This window comes from Thunnus maccoyii, chromosome 11 (genome assembly GCF_910596095.1).
Source record: "Thunnus maccoyii chromosome 11, fThuMac1.1, whole genome shotgun sequence".
Classification (NCBI taxonomy): domain Eukaryota; kingdom Metazoa; phylum Chordata; class Actinopteri; order Scombriformes; family Scombridae; genus Thunnus; species Thunnus maccoyii.
The window spans coordinates 26,693,274-26,715,633 of record NC_056543.1 but is presented as its reverse complement, the minus strand read 5'-3'; the positions used below and the strand labels follow the sequence as shown (position 1 = coordinate 26,715,633).

The following is a 22,360-nucleotide window of genomic DNA, read 5'->3' as shown; positions in this document are numbered from 1 at the left end:
TTTATATTGATGACAGCAGCCGGGGAGGGGGGAGGTGACTCTAGTGTTAGCTCCGGTTAGGTTGAGATGCGAAAGTGAAGATAAATTAGTTTAAAAGTTTAAATAATAAACTCCTCCCGCCGGTAAACAGCTCCGGATTACAGCAGAATCCGATGTGACTCGTGTGGTGGTCCAGTGTGTGTTTATTCCTCCAGAAATCAGCAGCAGCACCAACGTGTTTCCCGACCCTCTCCTCCAGAGCTGGCCGCCTCTCAGCAGCTGTCTGGCGATAAGCCGCAGCTGAATCGCCCGTTCCAGCCCCATGATACGCGCGAAATTTTCGCTGAAATTGAATATTTTCAACTCGTGCGAATACGCCAATTTCGCGTCTATTCTCGTTTTTACATTGACTTTATGTCTAATCTCAACACGCGAAAAATTCGCTTCGCGTTTGGTGTGAGCACAAAATTAGACCTTAATTTCAACTAACAAATCAAACTATTCCCAACTTCCCAGAAAGTTTTATTGAAGTTACTCCCCTGTCTTTCTCTACATTATTCCAGCATTACATGAGTCAGGCTGCAGTATCTGAAGTGTAACAATGAGTTTAATAGATTTTCTGAACCAGGGGTAGAAAAGGGCATAGATCACAGGGTTTAGACAGGAGTTAAAATACAACAGCCAGACTACAAAGGGTGAGGATGAACTGCTGTCTTCAATATCCTGTCCTACAAGGGTTGGAGAGTAATATGGACAAATACATATTAGAAACACAACTACTACAACACCAAGAGTCCTGGCTGCTTTCATCTCAGATTTTTTAGCAGTTACTTTCACTGAACGCTGGAGTGCGACAGTTGCAATGTGAGACCTCATAGTGCGAGCCTGAGACACAGCCACCACAAATACTCTCGCATATAGAAATATGATGACAGTAATTGGGCTTATAAAGGTAAAGACAAAGTCAACAGTTCCTGTGATATTGTTGAGGATAACTACACACTCTCCATAGCAGGAATTCTGCTCATCAGGTTGTCTCAGAAAGTTATTTAAAATCAGACTGTTATAGAGAACAGAGCAGATCCAACACAGACAAACACATATTTTTGTTCTGTCCAGAGTAACTTTGTTGGTGTATTGTAGAGGGTCACAGATAGCCAAATAACGATCAATCGATATGAGCACCATATTTCCAACTGAAGAGGAGGTAATGATAAAATCAACAACATAATTCAGAGCACACATGTGGTCACCAAAGAACCAGCAGGCCTCTGTAAGAAGGATTTCAGCTGGCATCAGCAGGAGCCCAACAAGAAAGTCTGAGACAGCCAGAGAGAGGATGAGGAGGTTGGTTGGGTTGTGTAGCTGCCTTAGGAGGAAGAATATCATAACTTGTGAGATTATCATCAATGGTAGTTTGTCAGTAACAGTAGTAGTAGAAAGCACATACTTAACATAACAGCATTTTGATTTTCTCAAGTAAGCATTTTAAAATACAAAACTATTATTAACTGCGGGTTTCACACTAGATGGTCTAAAAATGAAATCTATGTGCCACCTCAATTACATTTTTTCTTGTAAATTTTCATTATGAAAAAATAAAATGTATATATATATATTAGCTCAGTAAGTTTAACTCTGCCTGAAGTTGGAGATGGAGATGATGACCAGAAGGTTGAGAGTCACAGTGAGCAGAGAGATGAAGGACAGCACGATGTAAACAAGCATGCCATCAGACTGAGGCGGCAAAGGTTTCCTGCAGGAATTGTTGAGGAGTTGTGGAAAGCAGAGTTCAGCCGCTTCTGGGTTCTCCATCATCATAGAGAGAAGGAAGAGAGGCGTCTCTGAGTTCTGGATGCCTTTTGTCATCAGCTCATTTATCTACCAGTACTATTTTTTTCTGTCCAGCAGAGACTGAAGTCACCCGCCCCCCCTACTTTGCTTTCTCTGATCCTCTTCATCTCAGGCCTCATCAGTTCCCTCCCTCCATCTCTCACTTGACTAATGAGTATCACTTGACACTGTTTCTCATTCTTCTTTTTCGTCATCCTCTGCAACTTTTGCATTCTTATTATGGTTACCATGTCATTCTTGCTGGTACAGAATATTAGTCGTACCCTGTAAAAACGAAAGAAGTTGAGAAAACACAATAAATCTTTTTAGTTTCAAGTGTGAGAGTTTTAACACTCAAGTTCTAAGTGCAGGTTACCCACAAAAAGCCGGCAGAGTCCCACTGTAGTTACAGAATCGTGCTCAGTGTAGTTACAGCACATATACAGAAATCTCATATATCCACATGCTTAAGCAGATATAGAGCTAAAAACACTATTTTCCCACTTATCTTCCTTTCACAAGATTTTTTTTTTCCACTTTCCCTAAAACATTTGACCAAATGATTTGTATGTTTTATAAGATATTATATTCATAACCCAAATTATGAAACAATGAATTTACAATCAGAATATCTATAAATGCAGAGTCTGCCAGTAGTGGTGGTTCATGCACATCACTTTGGTGCGTTCAGAGTCTGAGCAGAACTGATCTGTACACAGTATAAATACAGAAGCATTATGAAGGGATCTTCTAATGGTCAGTATGAACAGGAGGAATGATTATGGCAAGAAAAACGTATTTTCAATTGTAACCACTACTTGTTATGAAATACGCTAAGTGCCAAATAAATAGTTACACCAATATCTTATGTATAGGCCCTTTAAGGAGGATGATAAGTAAAACACAAATTCAATTTAGTGAAAATAGAAAGATGGAATTTATTCCACACAAGGTATGTTGTCCTCACCACAGTGTAGCAACTGCAGCTATACAACTAGCTAAACTCTTCTCTGCAAATGATTGACTTGAGGCATAGTGAGCTTTCTTTGCTGTTTACTGTTCCTCTTTTGTATCATACAGGGCAGAGTGAAAACTGTAACACAAAAATACAAAACAAATCCCCATTTTACTTTCCAACATGTGCTTTCCTCCATGTAAATACATATAAATGAAATATTTTAATACAAACCAATCAAATTCTTTTTCATGTAAATAATATATCCTTTTTAACAATTATTTATATTCAACCATGAAATTATATACTTACGACATTGCCTCTGTGGCGTTTACAGCGTGAATTGCTTTGGATGAACACAAACACAGGAGAACTGATTCAGCTAGCTTCTTCACTACTAACAGGAAGTGAATTGTACACACGTGACTCCCTCAGCAGAGAAAACCCATTTCAAAATAAAACACATTTCAAAATAAAAGCATGTACAAACTTAGGCCATAAAGGCAACACACTCCCCGCCTGACCTCCGTGAGGTCACCAACTAATTACCACATGAACTAAGCAGGTCTCTGAACATCATTTTTAGCAAGAAGTAAAACAACTTCTGAGACTGGTCGGAAGAACGTCTTTGAATGTCCTTGGTCTGTGGTCTTCAATTCCACCTTTCTCACTCTTCCATCACTTCCAGAGAAAGCCTTTGTGATTATAGCCATTGGCCAGTTGTTGCGGGCAGCTTGACTGTCTTTGAGAAGAACGAGGTCTCCTTCTTGCAGGTTTGGGTGTGATTTGTTCCATTTCCTCCTGTGCTGCAAAGTTGGCAAATACTCTCGACTCCAACGGCTCCAAAATTTATTGGCAAGAACTTGTACTTGTCTCCATTGCTTGGTGAGGAGGTCTTTGTCTATAAAGTCTCCTGGTGGAGGTGGGACTCCTACTTTCTGAGTCAAAAGCATTGATGGTGACAGGATGAATGGATCCTCAGGGTCATTTGAAACCGGGATTAGAGGCCTTGCGTTGATAATGGCGGTCACTTCTGCCATTAGCGTGCACAAAACATCATGGGTTAAGCGAGTGTGCTGTTCAAGAAACATTGAGTCCAGAATTCTGGCCACGCCAATCAGACGTTCCCAAGACCCGCCCATATGCGAAGCATGTGGGGGGTTGAACTCCCATGAGCATCCTTGTTGGTTTAGGTACCTCTGCACAGTTGAGTCTGGTTGGTTTTTACTTATTCCAAGCTCCTTACATGCTCCCATGAAGTTTGTGCCACAATCGGACATGAGTTGTTTCGCGGGTCCTCTTATGGCAAAGAAACGCCTTAAAGCGTTGATACAGCTTGAGGTGTCCATTGAATCAATGACCTCGATGTGGACAGCTCGAGAGCTCATGCAACAGAACAGTATCGCCCACCGCTTGCTTTCAGCCTGTCCTCCCCTTGTGCGTCTAGTGGTGATGAGCCAGGGTCCAAAGACATCCAACCCCACGTACGTGAAAGGAGGGCAGGTCTGGAGACGCTGGGGTGGCAAATCAGCCATGCGTTGCTCCTGTATTCTTCCCCTAAGCTTACGGCATGTTACACATTTGTGTAAGACAGAGTTGATGAGCCTTTTTCCTCCCAGGAGCCATAATCCTGCTGCTCTGACAGCTCCCTCTGTCAGGTGACGACCTTGATGTTTAACTTGAGCATGATGGTGCCTGACAAGCAACAAAGAGACATGATCATCTTTTGGGAGGATTATTGGATTCTTCTCTCCAATTTCCAGGTTAGCATTTTTCAAACGACCTCCAAGACAGATAAGATTGTTCTGCAAGGTTGGACTGAGGCAACGAAGGCTGCTACTTAGAGGGACTGGCTTGTTCGATGTCAAGGCTTCAAATTCCTTTGGGAATGGTCTCTTCTGAACAGCTGAGATGATGACTTCCTCAGCTTGAGATAGTTCTTCTGGAGTACGAGGTAGATCACACTTATGCCATCCTTTACACTTGTCCCCGTGATTGGAAAGATTGTAAGACCTTGCAATGTGAATTAGGAGTGCTATAGCTCGAACAAGAGAGTTGAAACTGGAGAACCTTTGAAAGCGTTCTGTGCTGAGACCTTTCTCTTGGAGGTGTGTGGCATAGCTCCTCACTGGTGGACGGATATCCGGGTCCAACTCAGGTTTCACTAAGTCAAAGGACTGGACTGCTTCTGGTTCATTCGGAGGGTTAAGCAGGAAGTCAGGTCCTGTGAACCACATTGTCTGCGCCAGGAGTGAGGCAGGAACAGACCTCGATGCGTAGTCGGCAGGATTATCTTCTGTACGCACGTAGTGCCATTGATCAGGTTTAGTGGTTTGGCGAATGCGCTGTACTCTATTATGAACATAGACATAGAAGCGTCTAGATTCATTGAAGATGTAACCCAGAACCACTTTGCTATCAGTGAAGAAATTCATGGAATCCAGCTTCAAATCCAATTCGTCACGAATTAAGTCTGCCATTTCCACAGCTAGGACTGCTGCACAAAGTTCCAGCCTTGGAATAGTTGGTTCTGACTGGGGTGCAAGTTTGGCCTTCCCCATGACGAATCCAACATGGGTTTCACCATCTTCTTGCACAGTTTTCAGGTATGCTACAGCACCAATGGCTTTGGTAGATGCATCAGAAAATACGCACAGCTCTACATGCACTGCCTTGGCGAGAGAAGCTGTGGTGTATGTACGTGGTACATGAAGGTGTCTCAGGTCCATAAGAGAGTTTTGCCACACCTGCCACTTACTGAGCTTATCTTCAGGTAAGGTTGTGTCCCAATCAGACAGCTCTGCTGTGAGTTCGCGGAGGAGGGCTCTTCCTTGGATTGTTACTGGGGCCAGAAACCCTAAGGGGTCAAAAACACTGTTCACTGTGGAGAGGACACCACGACGAGTAAACGGCTTGCTGTCATGGGCCACAGAGAAGGTGAATGTGTCACTCTTTATCTCCCATAGAAGACCCAGGCTGCGTTGAGTAAGGACTGCCTCTCCACAGAAATCCACATCCTCCATGATTGCAGCACAGTCTTCAGGTGGGAAAGCTTCCAAGACAGTTTGGCTATTAGACACAAACTTGTGAAGCCTGAGGTTCGATTCAGCAAGGGAAGTCTGTGTTCGGCGCAACAAGTCGATGGCTTCAGCATCAGTTGGCACAGAAAGAAGGCCATCGTCCACATAGAAGTGGCGCTCCACAAAGTTGACGGTGTCAGTTCCATGTTCTTGTGCACCCTCTTTGATGGCTCTTCTAAGTCCATAGATAGCTACAGCAGGGGATGGGCTGTTGCCAAAAACATGAACCGTCATTCTGTAGTCTATGATCTCCTTCGTCATGTCATTATCCTTGTACCACAGGAATCTCAGGTAGTTCCTGTGGTCCTGTCGCACCAAGAAGCAGTGAAACATCTGTTGTATATCTGCCAGGATCGCAACCTTTTCCTTCCGGAACCTCATCAGAACTCCAAGGAGTGTATTGTTGAGATCGGGTCCTGTGAGGAGCACGTCGTTGAGAGAAATACCTAAGTGTTTGGCACTTGAATCAAATACCACCCTAATTTGGCCTGGTTTTTGTGGGTGGAAAACCCCAAAGGTTGGCAAGTACCAACATTCTTCACTCTCTCCCAACGATGGTGCTACCTCTGCATGACCGTTCTCCAATATTTTTCCCATGAAGGCCATGTATTGCTGTTGCATCTCTGGTCTCTTATTTAGACTGCACTGGAGTGACGCAAATCGTTTGGCTGCTTGTTCCCGGTTGTTGGGTAGGCGTTGCCTTGGTTGCCTAAATGGGAGTGGGGCAACCCAACTATTAGACTCATCTCTGTAGACTTCTTTGCCCATCAGTTTCAAGAAGATGTCATCTTCAATTGAGGATGCCAGCTTGTTGTCACGTTCTGTGTGATTGAAGACAGTTTGTCCTAACACCTCTTCTGCAGGTTTACTGACCTCTGACTTGCCATCACTTGCTGCTGTGCCATGATCAATCTTTTCTTTGATGTGCAAGAAGCTTGTGCAAGGTTGTAGGAGTGAGGGTCGACCATTCTCAAGCACAGTTGTTTTGAAGGTGTTGACAGTCTGCCTGTGTGCACTTCCCAAACACACTTCTCCAACTAGCACCCATCCCAGGTCTAGCCGTTGCGCAAAGGGGGCATTGTGGGGCCCGTTGACCTGTTCCCTGACCTTGTGCACTCTTATTACATCCCTGCCGAGCAACAGGAGGATCTCAGCAGTTGGGTCGATATCAGGAATGTGCTCTGCTACTTTCGCAAGATGAGGATGGTGTCGAGCTGCACTCGGAGTCGGGATTTCAGACCGATTGTCGAGTATATCATTGCACTCGATGAGTGGTGGGAGAGGGATTATAGCCCTTCCATCCAGCGACTCGACAATGAAGGCTTCAGCTCTACGCCCAGATGCTTCAACGGTGCCAGAACACGTCTTCAAATAGTAGGAGTATGGTTCACACTCTACATTAAATAGCTCAAATAAACTGGACCGTGCCAATGACCTATTGCTTTGGTCATCCAAGATGACGTAGGCCTTAACGTGTTTGTCTGGTTGACCCTTGCGATATACTTTCGCCAGGCAAATCTTGGAGCATGATCGACCAATTTGTCCTGGCCCACAAACCTCAGTGCAGCTTGAGTTAACAACTGTGGTGGCAGTGTTGTTCTCTTCTCCCTCCCCGCCATTGTGTGGTGAAGTTGAAGAAGCCTTAACTTGAGATGCAGGTCCAGGATGCATGGCAGAGTCATGATAGGTGCTCTCACATTCCATACACTTAACTGCATTTTGACAGTCCTTAGCAAAGTGAGTGGTTGAGCTACAACACCTAAAGCAGATCCCTCTTTCTTTGAGAAAAGTCTTTCTTTCTTCCAGGTTCTTTGCTCTAAAAGCTTTGCACCGTTTAAGGGGATGTGGCTTGCTGTGTATTGGGCAGCTCTTATTTGGGTCACTTACACCTTTCACATTGCTTGCACGTGTGTGTGTAGAATCAACATCCGTCTTGTGAACCGAAATGGGGTTCCTTGTGCCTTTAAAGGGGGCCCTTTCGAACTTTGTGGGTGAGCTGCAAGCGCTTGGGATAGAAAAGCTGGGGTCGTTTCTCTTCCGTGCCTCATAACTTATGAACTGGCTGAAAAATTCAAAGGGTGGAAATTGTCCTTTATTTTCTTCCTTATGTTTTGAACCAGCTGAAATCCATCTTTCTTGAAGCCCATAGGGCAATTTTGCAACTATGGGTTCGATACCACGTGCAGTGTCCAAGTAGGAGAGAGCTGGGAGGTAACCGTCCTCCTTAGCACACTGTACTTCCATTAGCAAATCTGATAGTTCCCGTAGCTTCACGTGTTCTTTTGCTGAAACTCTTGGGAAATTGCCAAGTCGGTCGAAAAGAGACCTTTCGATCATTTCAGGTGCTGCATAACATTCCTGGAGGCGATCCCAGGCCTTCTTAAGTGCTGTGACTGGGTTTGTTATGTGTACTGACCGTATACGCTTCACATGATTGCTGGATTCTCTACCGAGCCATTTTATCATCAAGTCCAACTCCTCAGTAGGTGTGAGGCCTAGCCCTTGTGTGACATTGGTGTATGAAGACTGCCAAGCACGATAGTGTTCAGGCTTATCATCAAACTGATATAAACTTGAATTCACCAGGTCACGCCGAGCCAAGTACTGCGCCAGGTGTTCAGTTGTGGGTGCACTGTAGGAAGCTGTAGGCATGGACTTTGGATAGAAAGGCTGTGCTGACTTGTTCAGGTTGGACTGACACTCTTTTGAATCACTCTGTTGGTCAGGTGCTCTGTGCGAAGCCTGATTTTCCATTTTGACTGCTGGCGGGACATACACATAGTCAAAAATGTCAGAGTGGCTAGTGACATTAGCATATGATGTTTCATTTGGAAATGCAGGGGTCCGATGTTCTGGATTAAAGGGATTGCGAGGGCTAAATAATGTCTCATTTGCTGGGGGCTGACTTTTTGGTGAGTGAGCTATAATGGCTACTTGATCTGGGAAGTCAGTTGAAGGACAGCTTTTATGTGATTGTGGGTCAAAGTGAGAGGTAATGTAGTCACTTGTCCGCTCCATTTTGTCTTCCTCTGATGGGCCTACCTCATCTAGCACCAACGGATATGCCTGGGCATCTGCTAATTCCCACACAGCTGCTTCAGCCTCTGCTGCTGCTGCTTCTCGGCGTATAACAAGTTCTTCAAGCTCAGCATCCCTCTTTACTTTCTCAAAGTGATATGCAGCATCTTTGTCAGCCTTTATCTTCTGATATTCAGCTTCTCTGTCAGCTATCTCTTTCTTCTGCTCAGCCTCCTTAGCTGCTCTTTCTATCTTAGCTTTAGCTTCTTGTTCAGCAAATGCAAGGCGTGCTTTAGCTGCTTCTGCTTTGGCACGTGCACGTATTAATGAACCACTTGACGATGCAGATGACCGTGAACTCCTGCTAACCACTGAAATCTTGTCATTTTGTTTCCCATCCATCTTACCACGATGTACAACACCAGCCTTTAAATGTCTTTTCACTATGTTGTCCTCACCACAGTGTAGCAACTGCAGCTATACAACTAGCTAAACTCTTCTCTGCAAATGATTGACTTGAGGCATAGTGAGCTTTCTTTGCTGTTTACTGTTCCTCTTTTGTATCATACAGGGCAGAGTGAAAACTGTAACACAAAAATACAAAACAAATCCCCATTTTACTTTCCAACATGTGCTTTCCTCCATGTAAATACATATAAATGAAATATTTTAATACAAACCAATCAAATTCTTTTTCATGTAAATAATATATCCTTTTTAACAATTATTTATATTCAACCATGAAATTATATACTTACGACATTGCCTCTGTGGCGTTTACAGCGTGAATTGCTTTGGATGAACACAAACACAGGAGAACTGATTCAGCTAGCTTCTTCACTACTAACAGGAAGTGAATTGTACACACGTGACTCCCTCAGCAGAGAAAACCCATTTCAAAATAAAACACATTTCAAAATAAAAGCATGTACAAACTTAGGCCATAAAGGCAACACACAAGGAAAAAAATATAAATCAAGATTTACCCATCACATATTACTTAGATCTGGCTAATAGTAATAAAATTAAATATATATATATATATATATATATATATATATATATATATATATATATATATATATATACCCCTTTAAAATAAAACAATAGACCAATTTAAATGTATCCCTTTTTTTTAGAGCTCTTCAAGTATTAAACCAAAAATAAATGAATAAATAAATTAAATTAAATTGTCCATCCTTCAGTTCTTTTGTTAATACCAAGGTAGTATCAACATTCAGTTCAATACAATTTTATAGTCCTTCTTTATTTCCTCCTCAGATACAAATAGTTTAATTTCCTTGAAAGTTTAGTTCAGTTCAGTTCAGTTAAGGGGCCCCCTTTTATTTCTTTTCGGTATTTTGCTTAAGCTTATCTGTAATCCTGATGGAGATCTAGATCGTCCAAGTCCAGCAGCGTCTTGGCTCTGACACTCCTGACACGTGACAGCAGTGACCCTTGATATACCTCCCGCTCGCTGGAGTCCTCTGTTCCACTCTCAGAAGATCAACCAAAAAAAACAACCTGCATACCGTACAAGTTAACTTCAGTTAATGACCAATTCCTTTTTTAGTATGCAGATTAATATCAAGATCTTACGGTTATTTTCTAACCTGTTATCAGTTTATTGCTGCCTAAATGTTCACAAAATGAACATAAAAAAACATGCCCATAAATGGAAAATAAAATTCACAAGGCAGTAATTTCTGCCAGCAATAATATCTCACATCACATATCATTTCTCAGAAAATGCACACATCACAATTTTTTTAAAAAAATTTTTTCAGTGCTTGTTTTAATTATAAAAAAAACATTTCTCTGACTGTTTTTTTTTTTCATCCACCATCATAAAGTGAGCATGAGCTAACATCGATTTTTTAAGCTAGCACTGAAAGGTAAAAACACTCACCGGAGAATTGTCATCAAAAACACGTCTAATGGTGATCCTCCTTCATCCTCTGGTAATCAATAATATCCTGGAACAAGGTAAGTCTCTTCTGGGCAACTTTAACACTGACTTCAACAAATATAAACAACGTTTCCTCTCTTTTACTCTATATGAACGCTTGTACACACGCTGGACCATGGATGTATAAAGAGAACTGGATGCAACGTCAGAGGCAGGGCCCCGTTCATTACTATGAAAGTTGCTCAGTGGTGCATGAAGCCAAAAAAGTTCTACAACTTTCGTATTGCTTCCGCATCTATGCGGCCCATAGAGCAAGCAAGGTAGTGACTTTCGCCGGCCGAATCAACTACTTCCAGTTTAGCCCTCCGGCTAACTTGAATGGGGATGAAACAATTCAATCGTGCGGCTCTTCTAGGCTTTTGAAATGTGATCAGACGTAATGGATCAAATTCTGATAGTGAGACAAGTCATTTCGCAGGGGTTGTGATGCTCAAAAAAAATTATCCGCTGATTTACAGACGTCTCTTTCACAATGTAAGTCTATGGGGGAAAGTCTTTTTGGACCAGTGAGCATCACGTGACGTAATTGCAGTTTTGCCGCTATGTCAAATTTGCTTCAAAGCCTGGCGCTCTTCCTGTATTCAGTTCTCTTAATACATCCATGTGCTGGATTCTGTTCGCTTTTTCTTCGTCTCTTACTCCCCCTCCCCCACCTTCTTTCTCTTGCGCATCGCTACTGACAACAGTGCATTCTGCAGGCGCTTACTGCCACCCTCTGGACTTTTAGTCAAACTACAACAATAACTAGCATTAAATTTGACTGAATATCTGTTAAATGTAGGTAAATGAGGTTAACATATGAATGAATGTTTATACAAAAATCAATGAAGGTTTAACTACGGTAACTTTCTTATGCCACTGTAAACTATAAACAAGTGGAGTTAAACAGTGGAGTTTAGAGTCTGTTAAATTTATTGGGGTTACACAATGTTCATTTGGGCACCTGACTATTGTTTAAAGAAAGACTAGAACCCCTCCCCTAACAACTTTTAAATATACAGTATTTAACAATATATTTAAGAATATAAGAGTTGCTTTTCTTTCTCATTTAAGTGAATGGGAAGATGTGTCCAAACTTTTGAGTGGTACTGTATATTTTGAAATACATTTGCTGTATGTTGATTGGGAACATTTTTATTTTCTGTCCCCTATCACTAAGTTTCTCCAGAGCTCCCCAATGCACAAATACCCCCTGTTGCCTCTACAGTCAGCCAAAGGCCTGTCATGTTGACATGCGCATCACTGACAGCAGTGCAGCTAACTGAATTCTGAAACTTCTTCCCTGGCAGAACCAGATATTTTCTAACACAGTTGTTCATCTTTAGTACTGATGATTTAACTGGGAAAGTTTTATGCTGATTCAAGCTGTAGAAGAGCTCCAACTGTGAACCACGTAACATTGTCTATGGAGAGAATTTATGGGATTTTTACTTCTCGAACTAAAGGTGCCTGAAATAACTCCTCTCCCATTGCAACTTTACACAGAACTCATTACACAAGGATTTAATGAAGGAAAGCCACTAAAATTAAAATATGTATGGTGCTTTATTTGTTGCTGTACTGCTCAGTATGAATTCTTATCTTACACTAATGCAGACAGAGGTGAACATGACAAATACAAATACCTGCAGATGGAACTGCAATGAATACCAGTTACCTTACTTATCAATGTTCAGTTTTTGTGGATACAGTTTTAGTTATATTAGTAGATGGTAGTTTTTGAGAATTTGCTTTGTTGTGCTAGTTGTGGACTGTAGTATGAAAATTTGTTTCTGACTCATTATTTCATCCACCTCATAATTTCACAAACTGCAATTATAAAATCACCTGATCTGACACAGTGAAAATAACAATAAAACCTTACAAAATTATATGAATATATTATAATTGTACAACATTGTACATTAGGCTTTTCCATTTTCATGCATATTTCCACAAATTATCATATTTAATCAAATTATCATATGGACCATATTTGATGATGTGTCCCCACGTGGGTTTTGTGAGCTGGTCGGAGTCGAAAGTCCTTTTTTCCAATTTTATATCCACTCTGCCCCAGATGGTGGGTGATAGTTTCAAATGTTGTAATGTTGTAAAATTGACGTGATTAATTGATTGTCTGATAGGGAAATGATTAATGAAGATTTTAAAATAAGGCATTAGACATTTACTTCAGCTAACAAAGCAAACTATTCCCATCTTCCCAGAAAGTTCTACTGAAGTTACTCCTGTGTCTTTCTCTACATTATTCTAACATTACAGGAGTCAGGCTGCAGTATCTGAAGTGTAACAATGAATTTAATAGATTTTCTGAACCAGGGGTAGAAAAAGGCATAGATCACAGGGTTTAGACAGGAGTTAAAATAAAACAACCAGATTGCAAAAGGTGAGGATGAACTGCTGTCTTCAATATCCTGTCCTACAAAGATTGGAGAGTAATATGGACAGATACATATAAGAAACACAACTACTACAACACCAAGAGTCCTGGCTGCTTTCATCTCAGATTTTTTAGCAGTTACTTTCACTGAACGTTGGAGTGCGACAGTTGCAATGTGAGACCTCATAGTGCGAGCCTGAGACACAGCCACCACAAATACTCTCACATATAGAAATATAATGACACTAATTGGGCTTATAAAGGTAAAGACAAAGTCAACAGCTCCTGTGATATTGTTGAGGATAACTACACACTCTCCATAGCAGGAATTCTGTCCATCAGGTTGTCTCAGAAAGTTATTTAAAATCAGACTGTTATAGAGAACAGAGCAGATCCAACACAGACAAACACATATTTTTGTTCTGTCCAGAGTAACTTTGTTGGTGTATTGTAGAGGATCACAGATAGCCAGATAACGATCAATCGATATGAGCACCATATTTCCAACTGAAGAGGAGGTAATGATAAACTCTACTATATAGTACAGAGCACACATGTGGTCACCAAAGAACCAGCAGGCCTCTGTAAGAAGGATTTCAACCGGCATCAGCAGGAGCCCAACGAGAAAGTCTGAGACAGCCAGAGAGAGGATGAGGAGGTTGGTTGGGTTGTGTAGTTGCCTGAGAAGGAAGAATATCATAACTTGTGAGATTATCATCAATGATAGTTTGTCAGTAACAGTAGTAGTAGGAAGCACATACTTAACATAACAGCATTTTGATTTTCTCAAGTAAGCATTTTAAAATACAAAACAATTATTAACTGCAGGTTTTACATTAGATGGTCTGAAAATGAAATCTATGTGCCACCTCAATTACATTTCTTCTTGTAAATTCTCATTATGAAAATATATTTTTTTTAAAATATATTAGCTTAGTTAGTTTATCTCTGCCTGAAGTGGGAGATGGAGATGATGACCAGAAGGTTGAGAGTCACAGTGAGCAGAGAGATGAAGGACAGCAGGATATAAGCAAGCAGGGCATCAGACTGAGGTGGCAAAGGTTTCCTGCAGGAATTGTTAAGGAGTTGTGGGAAGCAGAGTTCAGCTGCTTCTGGGGTCTTCATCATCATAGAGAAAAGGAAAAGAGGCATCTCTGAGTTCTGGATGCCTTTTGTCATCAGCTCACTTATCTACTAGTACTATTTTTTTCTGTCCAGCAGAGACTGAAGTCCCCCCCCCCCCCCCCCCCCCCCCCACTTTGCTTTCTCTGATCAACTTCATCTCAGGCCTCATCAGTTCCCTCCCTCCATCTATTACTTGACTAATGAGTATCACTTGACACTCTGTTTCTCATTCTTGTTTTTCGTCATCCTCTGCATTGGCAACTTTTGCATTCTTATTATGGTTGCCATGTCATTCTTGCTGGTACAGAATATTAGTTGTACACTGTAAAAACAAAAGAAGTTGAGAAAACTCAATAAATCTTTGAGTTTCGAGTGTGAGAGTTTTAAAAGTCAAGTTGTAAGTGCAGGTTACCCATGAAAAACCTGCACAGGCCCACCGTAGTCACAATAAAACATATAGCATCCAGTTTTTGGACCTCAGAAATCTCATATATCCACATGCTTAAGCAGATGTATGGCTCAAAACACTATTTTCCCATTTACCTTCCTTTCACAAGATTTTTCAACGATTTAACAATTTGAGTGTTTATGTGTGACATGGTAAAATGTAGTGTTACACTTTCTGAGTACAAGCCAATTCCATTTTTTCAATGATTTCTTACTCTCCTTGCTTCACCCGGATATGCATGAAGGCCATTCCAGTTCCCCTATTTCTGCTCTGAAGAACGAGGAGGGATCCCTGAGGAGGCTTGAGTGAGGATATACGAGACTAGCCTTCATGGAGGTCTTTTACCAGGCCAACACAACCCTTTATTGGAAATCAGTTAGTGATTGGGTTGTTCGGTAAACTATAATTTGATGTGAGATATACTGTATTTATATAATTTCCACCTTCTCTAAAACATTTGGCCAAATAAATAATTTCTACAGTTTATGTAACATTATAATCATAACCTGGATTATTAAATTATGAATTTAGTATCATAATATCTATAAATGCAGACTCTGTCAGTAGAAATGGTTCATATGCGTTCAGACTCTGAGCAGGACTGATCTGTACACAGTATAAATACAGAATTCAAGTTTTTGTTAATGTGCAGATGTTTGCCAAATGGTTTAAGGGAACATACAGAGATATTTGGACAGTGCATATATGTGCAGATACAAAAATGTATCAAGAGTGGCTACAGAACTGTTACAGCTGAGATAATTAGCTTCAGATAAACTTTTAAATATATCTTTGCACAGAAGGAGTTTTTTGGATTTTGGCTGCCATCATTTACATTATAAGTGCATTATGAAGGATCTTCTGATGGTCAGTATTAACAAGAGGAATAATTACAGCAAGAAAAACCTATTTCAATGTTCATTTGGGCTCCTGACTGTTGTTATACGACAGACTTGAAAAATTGTGAGCCTGTCCTTTAACAACTGTTAAACATATTTAACAATATATGGTAATTGTTATTACATATATATTTTGAAATACATTTGCTATATGTTGATTGGGAACATTTTTATTTTCTGTCCCCTATCACTAAGCTTCTCCAGAGCTCCCCAACGCACAAATACCCCCTGTTGCTTCTACAGTCAGCTAAAGGCCTAACATGCTGACATGCATATCACTGACAGCAGTGCAGGTAACTGAATTTTAAGCTCTTTGTCAGGATGTTTCTTGAAGCAGGAGTCATAATTAACTTCTACCTCGGCAGAGCCAGATTTTTTCAAACACAGTTGTTCATCTTTTGTACTGATGATTTAACTGGGAGAATTTTATACCAGTTCAAGCCATAGAAGAGCTCCAACTGTGAGTCATGCAACATTGTCTATGGAGAGAATTTATGGGATTTTTACTTCTCGAACCAGAGGCGCCCGAAATAACTCCTCTCCCTTCGCAACTTTACACAGAACTCATTACACAAGGATTTAATGAAGGAAAGCCACTAAAATTAAAATATGTATGGTGCTTTATTTGTTGCTGTACTGCTCAGTATGAATTCTTATCTTACACTAATACTTGCAGTTAGTACAGAAAGAGGTGAACATGAAAAATACAAATACCTGCAGATGGAACTGCAATGAATACCAATTACCTTACTTATCAATGTTCAGTTTTTTTGGACACAGTTTTAGTTATTTTAGTAGATAGTAGTTTTTGAGAATGTGCTTTGTTGTGCTAGTTGTGGACTGTGGTATGAAAATGTGTTTCTAACTCAGTATTTCATCCACCTTCTAACTTCACAAAATGCAGTTATAAAATCACCATAGAATTTGATCTGACACAGTGGAAATAACAATTAAAACATTACAAAATTATATAAATATATTATAATTGTATAACATTTTAGTGTTTTTTTTACATTTCATGCATTTTTCTACAAATTATCATATTTAATTTAGTTATTATTGTTATTTGATGATGGTAGTTTTTGAGAATGTGCTTTGATGTACTAGTTATAAATTGTACTATGAAAAAGGTGTTTCTGACACAGTATTTCATCCCCCTCATAACTTCACAAACTAGTAGACTAGTACTAGTACTACTACTAGCACTCACAGTAGAATCTGATCCCATTACAACATTACAAAATTATATGAATATATTAGAATTATGTTATTATATAACATTCTACAGGGTTTTTCCCATTTCTCACATTTTTCCACAAATAATTTAATTTAATTATCATAGTTATTTACTATGTAATTCTTGTTAAGTGTGACATGGACCATATGTTGTAATGTGTCCCCAGGAGGATTTTGGTGAGCTGGTCGGAGTCAGAAGTCCTGTTCAGATTTCTATTCACACCGTGCCCCAGATGGTGGGTGATAGTTTCAGATGTAGTAATGACAATGGATGCAATTTATTGATTGTCTGATAAAGAACATGATTCATGGAGGTTTTAAAATATAAACATTTAAGGTAGTAGACCTTTACTACAGTGACTCCCTAACAAATCAAACTATTCCCATCTTCCCAGAAAGTTTTATTGAAGTTACTCCTTTGTGTTTCTCTACATTATTCCAGCATTACATGAGTCAGGCTGCAGTATCTGAAGTGTAACAATGAATTTAATAGATTTTCTGAACCAGGGGTAGAAAAAGGCATAGATCACAGGGTTTAGACAGGAGTTAAAATACAACAGCCAGACTACAAAGGGTGAGGATGAACTGCTGTCTTCAATATCCTGTCCTACAAGGGTTGGAGAGTAATATGGACAAATACATATTAGAAACACAACTACTACAACACCAAGAGTCCTGGCTGCCTTCATCTCAGATTTTTTAGCAGTTACTTTCACTGAACGCTGGAGTGCGACAGTTGCAATGTGAGACCTCATAGTGCGAGCCTGAGACACAGCCACCACAAATACTCTCACATATAGAAATATAATGATACTAATTGGGCTTATAAAGGTAAAGACAAAGTCAACAGTTCCTGTGATATTGTTGAGGATAACTACACACTCTCCATAGCAGGAATTCTGCCCATCAGGTTGTCTCAGGAAGTTATTTAAAATCAGACTGTTATAGAGAACAGAGCAGATCCAACACAGACAAACACATATTTTTGTTCTGTCCAGAGTAACTTTGTTGGTGTATTGTAGAGGGTCACAGATAGCCAAATAACGATCAATCGATATGAGCACCATATTTCCAACTGAAGAGGAAGTAATGATAAAATCAACAACATAATACAGAGCACACATGTGGTCACCAAAGAACCAGCAGGCCTCTGTAAGAAGGATTTCAACCGGCATCAGCAGGAGCCCAACGAGAAAGTCTGAGATAGCCAGAGAGAGGATGAGGAGGTTGGTTGGGTTGTGTAGCTGCCTGAGGAGGAAGAATATCATAACTTGTGAGATTATCATCAATGGTAGTTTGTCAGTAACAGTAGTAGTAGAAAGCACATACTTAACATAACAGCATTTTGATTTTCTCAAGTAAGCATTTTAAAATACAAAACTATTATTAACTGCAAGCGTCACATTAGATGGTCTGAAAATGAAATCTATGTGCCACCTCAATTGCATTGTTTTCTTGTAAATTCTCATTATGAATATATATATATATATATATATATTAGCTTAGTAAGTTTAACTTTGCCTGAAGTGGGAGATGGAGATGATGACCAGCATGTTGAGCATAGCAGTGAGTAGAGAGACGGTGGACAGCACGATGTAAGCAAGCATGCCATCAGACTGAGACGGCAAGGGTTTCCTGCAGGAATTGTTGAGGAGTTGTGGAAAGCAGAGTTCAGCCGCTTCTGGGTTCTCCATCATCATAGACAGAAGGAAGAGAGGCGTCTCTGAATTCTGGATGCCTTTTGTTATCAGCTCATTTATCTACTAGTACTATTTTTTCTGTCCAACAGAGACTGAAGTCCCTCACCCCCCCTACTTTGCTTTCTCTGATCCTCTTCATCTCAGGCCTCATCAGTTCCTTCCCTCCATCTCTCACTTGACTAATGAGTATCACTTGACACTCTGTTTCTCATTCTTGTTTTTCGTCATCCTCTGCACTGGCAACTTTTGCATTCTTATTATGGTTACCATGTCATTCTTGCTGGTACAGAATATTAGTTGTACACTATAAAAACAAAAGAAGTTGAGAAAACTCAATAAATCTTTGAGTTTCGAGTGTGAGAGTTTTAAAACTCAAGTTCTAAGTGCAGGTTATTCACAAAAAGCCCACACAGGTTCACTGTAGTTACAGTAGCACATATAGCAGAGTTTTTGGACCACAAAAATCTCATATATCCACATGCTTAAGGAGATGTAGGGCTCAAAACACTATTTTCCCATTTACCTTCCTTTCACAAGATTTTTTAATGATTTAACAATTTGAATGTTTATGTGTGACATGGTAAAATGTAGTGATACACTTTCTGAGTACAAGCCATTCCCTTTTTTCGATCATTTCTTGCTCTCCTTGCTTCACCGGGATATAGCTCTGGTCATGATCATGCATGAAGGCCATTCCAGTTCCCTTATTCCTGCTCTGAAGACCAACGACGGATCCCTGAGGAGGCTTGAGTGAGGATATACGAGACTAGCCTTCATGGAAGTCTTTTACCCCTGTATTGTAAATTAGTTAATGATTGGGTCGTCAGGTAAACTATAGTTCAAAGTGACTACATAATTTCCACTTTCCCTAAAACATTTTAATCATAACCTGGATCAATCAGATCTATTAATGCAGATGCAAATAAATAAAACAAATGCATTCTGCCAATACTGAACAGTATTGATCTGTGCACAGTATAAATACAGAATGCAGGTTTTTATTAATGTGCAAATGTTTGACACAAACTCCATCAAAAGTCACTACAGAGCTGATAAAGCTGACTGACATTTGATCCAGATGTGCCACCGTCATCAGAAATGGATGTCGCTTGATGGTTCAGAGGAAAGATGTTATAGTTCTGTCCCAGTCTGGCTCTATGTCCCTCCACCAGTCCACCAGATTCCCTCAGGCTTTTCTGCCTGTTCAAGACTGGACTGAGTGGGAAAAAGGACAGATAAGAGAGTTTGCAGATTATATTTACGGACCACTTGAGAAACTGTTGCTTTCTACATTGACTCTTGTTGCAACTAAGTGCTTAAATGAACTGAAACACTAATGCTATTCAGAGTTGCAGTTGTCTTTTAGTTCGATTCATGTGTTTCATGCAGCCTTAAAATGCAAGCCACTCAGCTTGACAGACTGATTTATTCATGTTTTTGTCAACAGCAATATATGCTGAAGTTTATTTTGCTGTGTGCTTGTTGTGACTTGTGCACTTATTTTAGTTGTGTTCATGTGAGTTCTGAAATGGTTTGTGTATGATTATATTGTGTTTTCTGAGGATTTTGGTTTTCTGTTTATTCTCTTACTCCTTGTGTCTTCCCAGCCAATCAGCTCCCAGCCTGCCCTTGTGTCTTGCCGCCTGTTCCCTGTTGTTTCATTAGTTCAGTATGCATTTAGGTCCTGGTTTTCAGTTCAGTTTTGTTGGATCCTCTGTTCAGTTTATTCTGCTCTATTTGTTCTGCTCTGCTGTGCTCTGCATTGTTCAGTTTTGCTTTTGACCTGCCAGCTTTGTTTTTGCCTGCACAAGCCTTTAATAAAGAAGTTTCTTCAGCCTCGCTCAACCTGCAGATTCCTGCATTTGGGTCCACCTGCTTCATTCCACCTAACACCTAAAACCCTTTCCTGGGAACCCATCTGGCACTGGAGGGACCTCGATTTCCCAGACGAGCATCCAAGCCTGTTAGCCACCAGCAGCCAAGCTATCCTGTTTATTCTGAGCCTATCACTCCAGCCCCCTTTGCTCTTCAGCCTGCACCTGGGACTGCTAGCCTCCAGTCTACTTCTGCCCCTGCCTCATCATGCCCCTCCAAGTCTAGCCCCTGTCCCCATGAACACAGGTCAGTTGGATGAACTGGCCAGACATGGACCCAGCAGACATGATGAAGGGGGTAAAAGAACTTTTGTGTGCTTTGGAGGAATTATCTGCCTACCACCATGAGACCTCCAGCATTAAACAGAAGAATGCAGCTTTTTCTCTGGCTCTCTGCAGCAATCTTCTCTTACTGCAGGGCTGCAGCAATCCTCTGTTCCTGCACGGCTGCAGCAATCAGCAGCCTCCTGTTTCCTAGGCTCCTTCAGGTCACCTGCCGGACTTCCAGCAGTCGTCCATCTCTGCCGACCTCCTTCCAGAGCTTCAGAAGTCAAAGTCCCTGTTGACATGCAGTCAGACCTCCAGTCAGCAGTCTCCACCAACCCACAGCCAGACCTTCCAGACCATCGGTCTGCCGTCTTCACTGATGCCAAGCCTGATCTCCAGCTGCCCGCCTCCTGCCCTGCACTCCAGTGGTCTGCCTCTCCTTCACCCTGCCCCGACCTGCAGCCAAATCTTCTGGTGCTGGCTGGCCTTCTTGGCCTCTGTCTTCATTGCCATCCTCCAGATCAGCCCGGTCATCATCACCAATATCCGGATGGGCCCAGCCTTCATCGCCAACCTCAAGATCGGCCAAGTTTTCATCGCTGACCTCCAGATCAGCTCAGCTTTCGTCGCTGACCTCCAGAGTGGCCCATCTTTCCTCACCGATTTCCAGAGCAGTCCAGCCTTCATTGCTGACCTCCTGAGCAGCCCTGCACATCTGGTTGTCCATCTGGTCGCCCTCTGGAGTGACACCGGACATGTGTCCTGCCTTCTGGTTGCCCTCCTGTGTGACACCGGCCATCTGTCCTGACTTTCGGTTGCCCCCCTGAGCGACTTCGCACATCTGTCCTGCCCCCTGGTCACCCTCCGGAGCGATACAGGCCTTCAGTCCTGCATCCTGGTCACCTTCAGCCCAGCTCCCAGGCTGTCCTAAGTCACTGCTCCAAACTTGTTTCTGCCTGTCATGCCCTGGTCTCATCACCACCGCAGCCGCCACCACCACCACCACCACCACCACCACCACCAGGTGTTATAAAAATTAGAATTATACTGTGATTAGATGTCTTAAAACCTTACTATGTGCATGTTCTTGTTTTTGCATGTCATGATGAATGTTCCTGTTTTGCTCTGCAAAGTTGCAGAAACGGTAAACGCAGCAGCTAAGATTAACAACAAGAGGCCAGTACATACGTTAGAAGAAGTCAGGAGGGAATAAAGGTCAGAGACAGGTCAGGATGACTTTTTCTCTGTAACCCCACTTGTGTGTTGCACTGTGAAATGCTCCTTCTTGTACAAGAAAATAAATTCAACTTAAACTTTGATACTTCGGATCCAGTCTCCATTATTTAAAGGTCATTAGGAAGAAATTCTTTTAACAAATTGGTGCCCAACGTGGGGCCCCAATAGCTGTTCTCCTCTGGAAGCAACGGGACTGAAAAAGATCCTGCAGGAACAGAACCAAAGACCTTTGCCGCAGAGTTCTTAAAACCCCGTTTTGGCAGAGAAAGTCAGAACCAGCTGAGAGAGGAGACAGTGAAAGGGTTGACCAAAGAAGGAGACGGACCGAAGGATCCAGCAAAAAAGGGTATGATAAATTTAA

The 22,360-nt window shown here is 41.3% G+C and overlaps 4 protein-coding genes across 6 annotated transcripts; all 4 read right to left on the bottom strand.

Annotated features, from left to right (window-relative positions):
* Positions 1-297: 297 nt before the first annotated feature.
* On the bottom strand, positions 298-1,711 carry LOC121906560 (trace amine-associated receptor 8a-like; the record flags this gene model as incomplete). Its single annotated transcript, XM_042425457.1, has 2 exons — positions 298-1,348; positions 1,617-1,711. Coding segments are annotated over 2 exons (915 nt in total), but the record flags the coding sequence as incomplete, so codon positions are not given.
* LOC121906755 lies at positions 1,275-9,809 on the bottom strand. 3 transcript variants are annotated; one of them, XR_006098732.1, is made up of 2 exons: positions 3,080-9,809; positions 1,275-2,097 (listed from the first exon to the last, which is right to left on the bottom strand). XR_006098732.1 is itself a non-coding variant. In XM_042425825.1 (2 exons), the coding sequence occupies exon 2, from the start codon at positions 9,265-9,267 to the stop codon at positions 3,325-3,327; it is 5,943 nt and encodes a 1,980-aa protein (XP_042281759.1). In that variant the 5' UTR covers positions 9,268-9,449; positions 9,624-9,809; the 3' UTR covers positions 2,849-3,324. The 3 variants fall into 3 exon arrangements, 1 of the variants encoding a protein (XP_042281759.1); XR_006098731.1 differs by lacking the exon at positions 1,275-2,097 and adding an exon at positions 2,849-2,905; XM_042425825.1 differs by lacking the exon at positions 1,275-2,097 and having other exon boundaries at positions 2,849-9,449; positions 9,624-9,809.
* Positions 9,810-12,825: 3,016 nt separating this feature from the next.
* On the bottom strand, positions 12,826-14,386 carry LOC121906757 (trace amine-associated receptor 13c-like). The gene is made up of 2 exons (XM_042425828.1): positions 14,167-14,386; positions 12,826-13,894 (listed from the first exon to the last, which is right to left on the bottom strand). Exons 1-2 carry the CDS (start codon positions 14,364-14,366, stop codon positions 13,075-13,077), a joined length of 1,020 nt encoding a protein of 339 aa, XP_042281762.1. The 5' UTR covers positions 14,367-14,386; the 3' UTR covers positions 12,826-13,074.
* Positions 14,387-17,348: 2,962 nt separating this feature from the next.
* LOC121906756 (trace amine-associated receptor 13c-like) lies at positions 17,349-18,619 on the bottom strand. Its single transcript, XM_042425826.1, has 2 exons — positions 18,444-18,619; positions 17,349-18,170 (listed from the first exon to the last, which is right to left on the bottom strand). The coding sequence occupies exons 1-2, from the start codon at positions 18,617-18,619 to the stop codon at positions 17,351-17,353; spliced, it is 996 nt and encodes a 331-aa protein (XP_042281760.1). The 3' UTR covers positions 17,349-17,350.
* Between the last annotated feature and the right edge of the window lie 3,741 nt (positions 18,620-22,360).

What these genes read in the sequence shown, in the direction of transcription:
- LOC121906757 (XM_042425828.1), bottom strand. Translation starts at nt 14,366, where the DNA reads ATGCCTCTTTTCCTTTTCTCTATGATGATGAAGACCCCAGAAGCAGCT. An exon ending in ATCTCCATCTCCCACTTCAG is followed by an intron (nt 13,895 to 14,166) that starts GCAGAGATAAAC and finishes CTTCCTTCTCAG; the next exon opens with GCAACTACACAACCCAACCA.
- LOC121906755 (XM_042425825.1), bottom strand. Translation starts at nt 9,267, where the DNA reads ATGGATGGGAAACAAAATGACAAGATTTCAGTGGTTAGCAGGAGTTCA.
- LOC121906756 (XM_042425826.1), bottom strand. Translation starts at nt 18,619, where the DNA reads ATGATGGAGAACCCAGAAGCGGCTGAACTCTGCTTTCCACAACTCCTC. An exon ending in ATCTCCATCTCCCACTTCAG is followed by an intron (nt 18,171 to 18,443) that starts GCAAAGTTAAAC and finishes CTTCCTCCTCAG; the next exon opens with GCAGCTACACAACCCAACCA.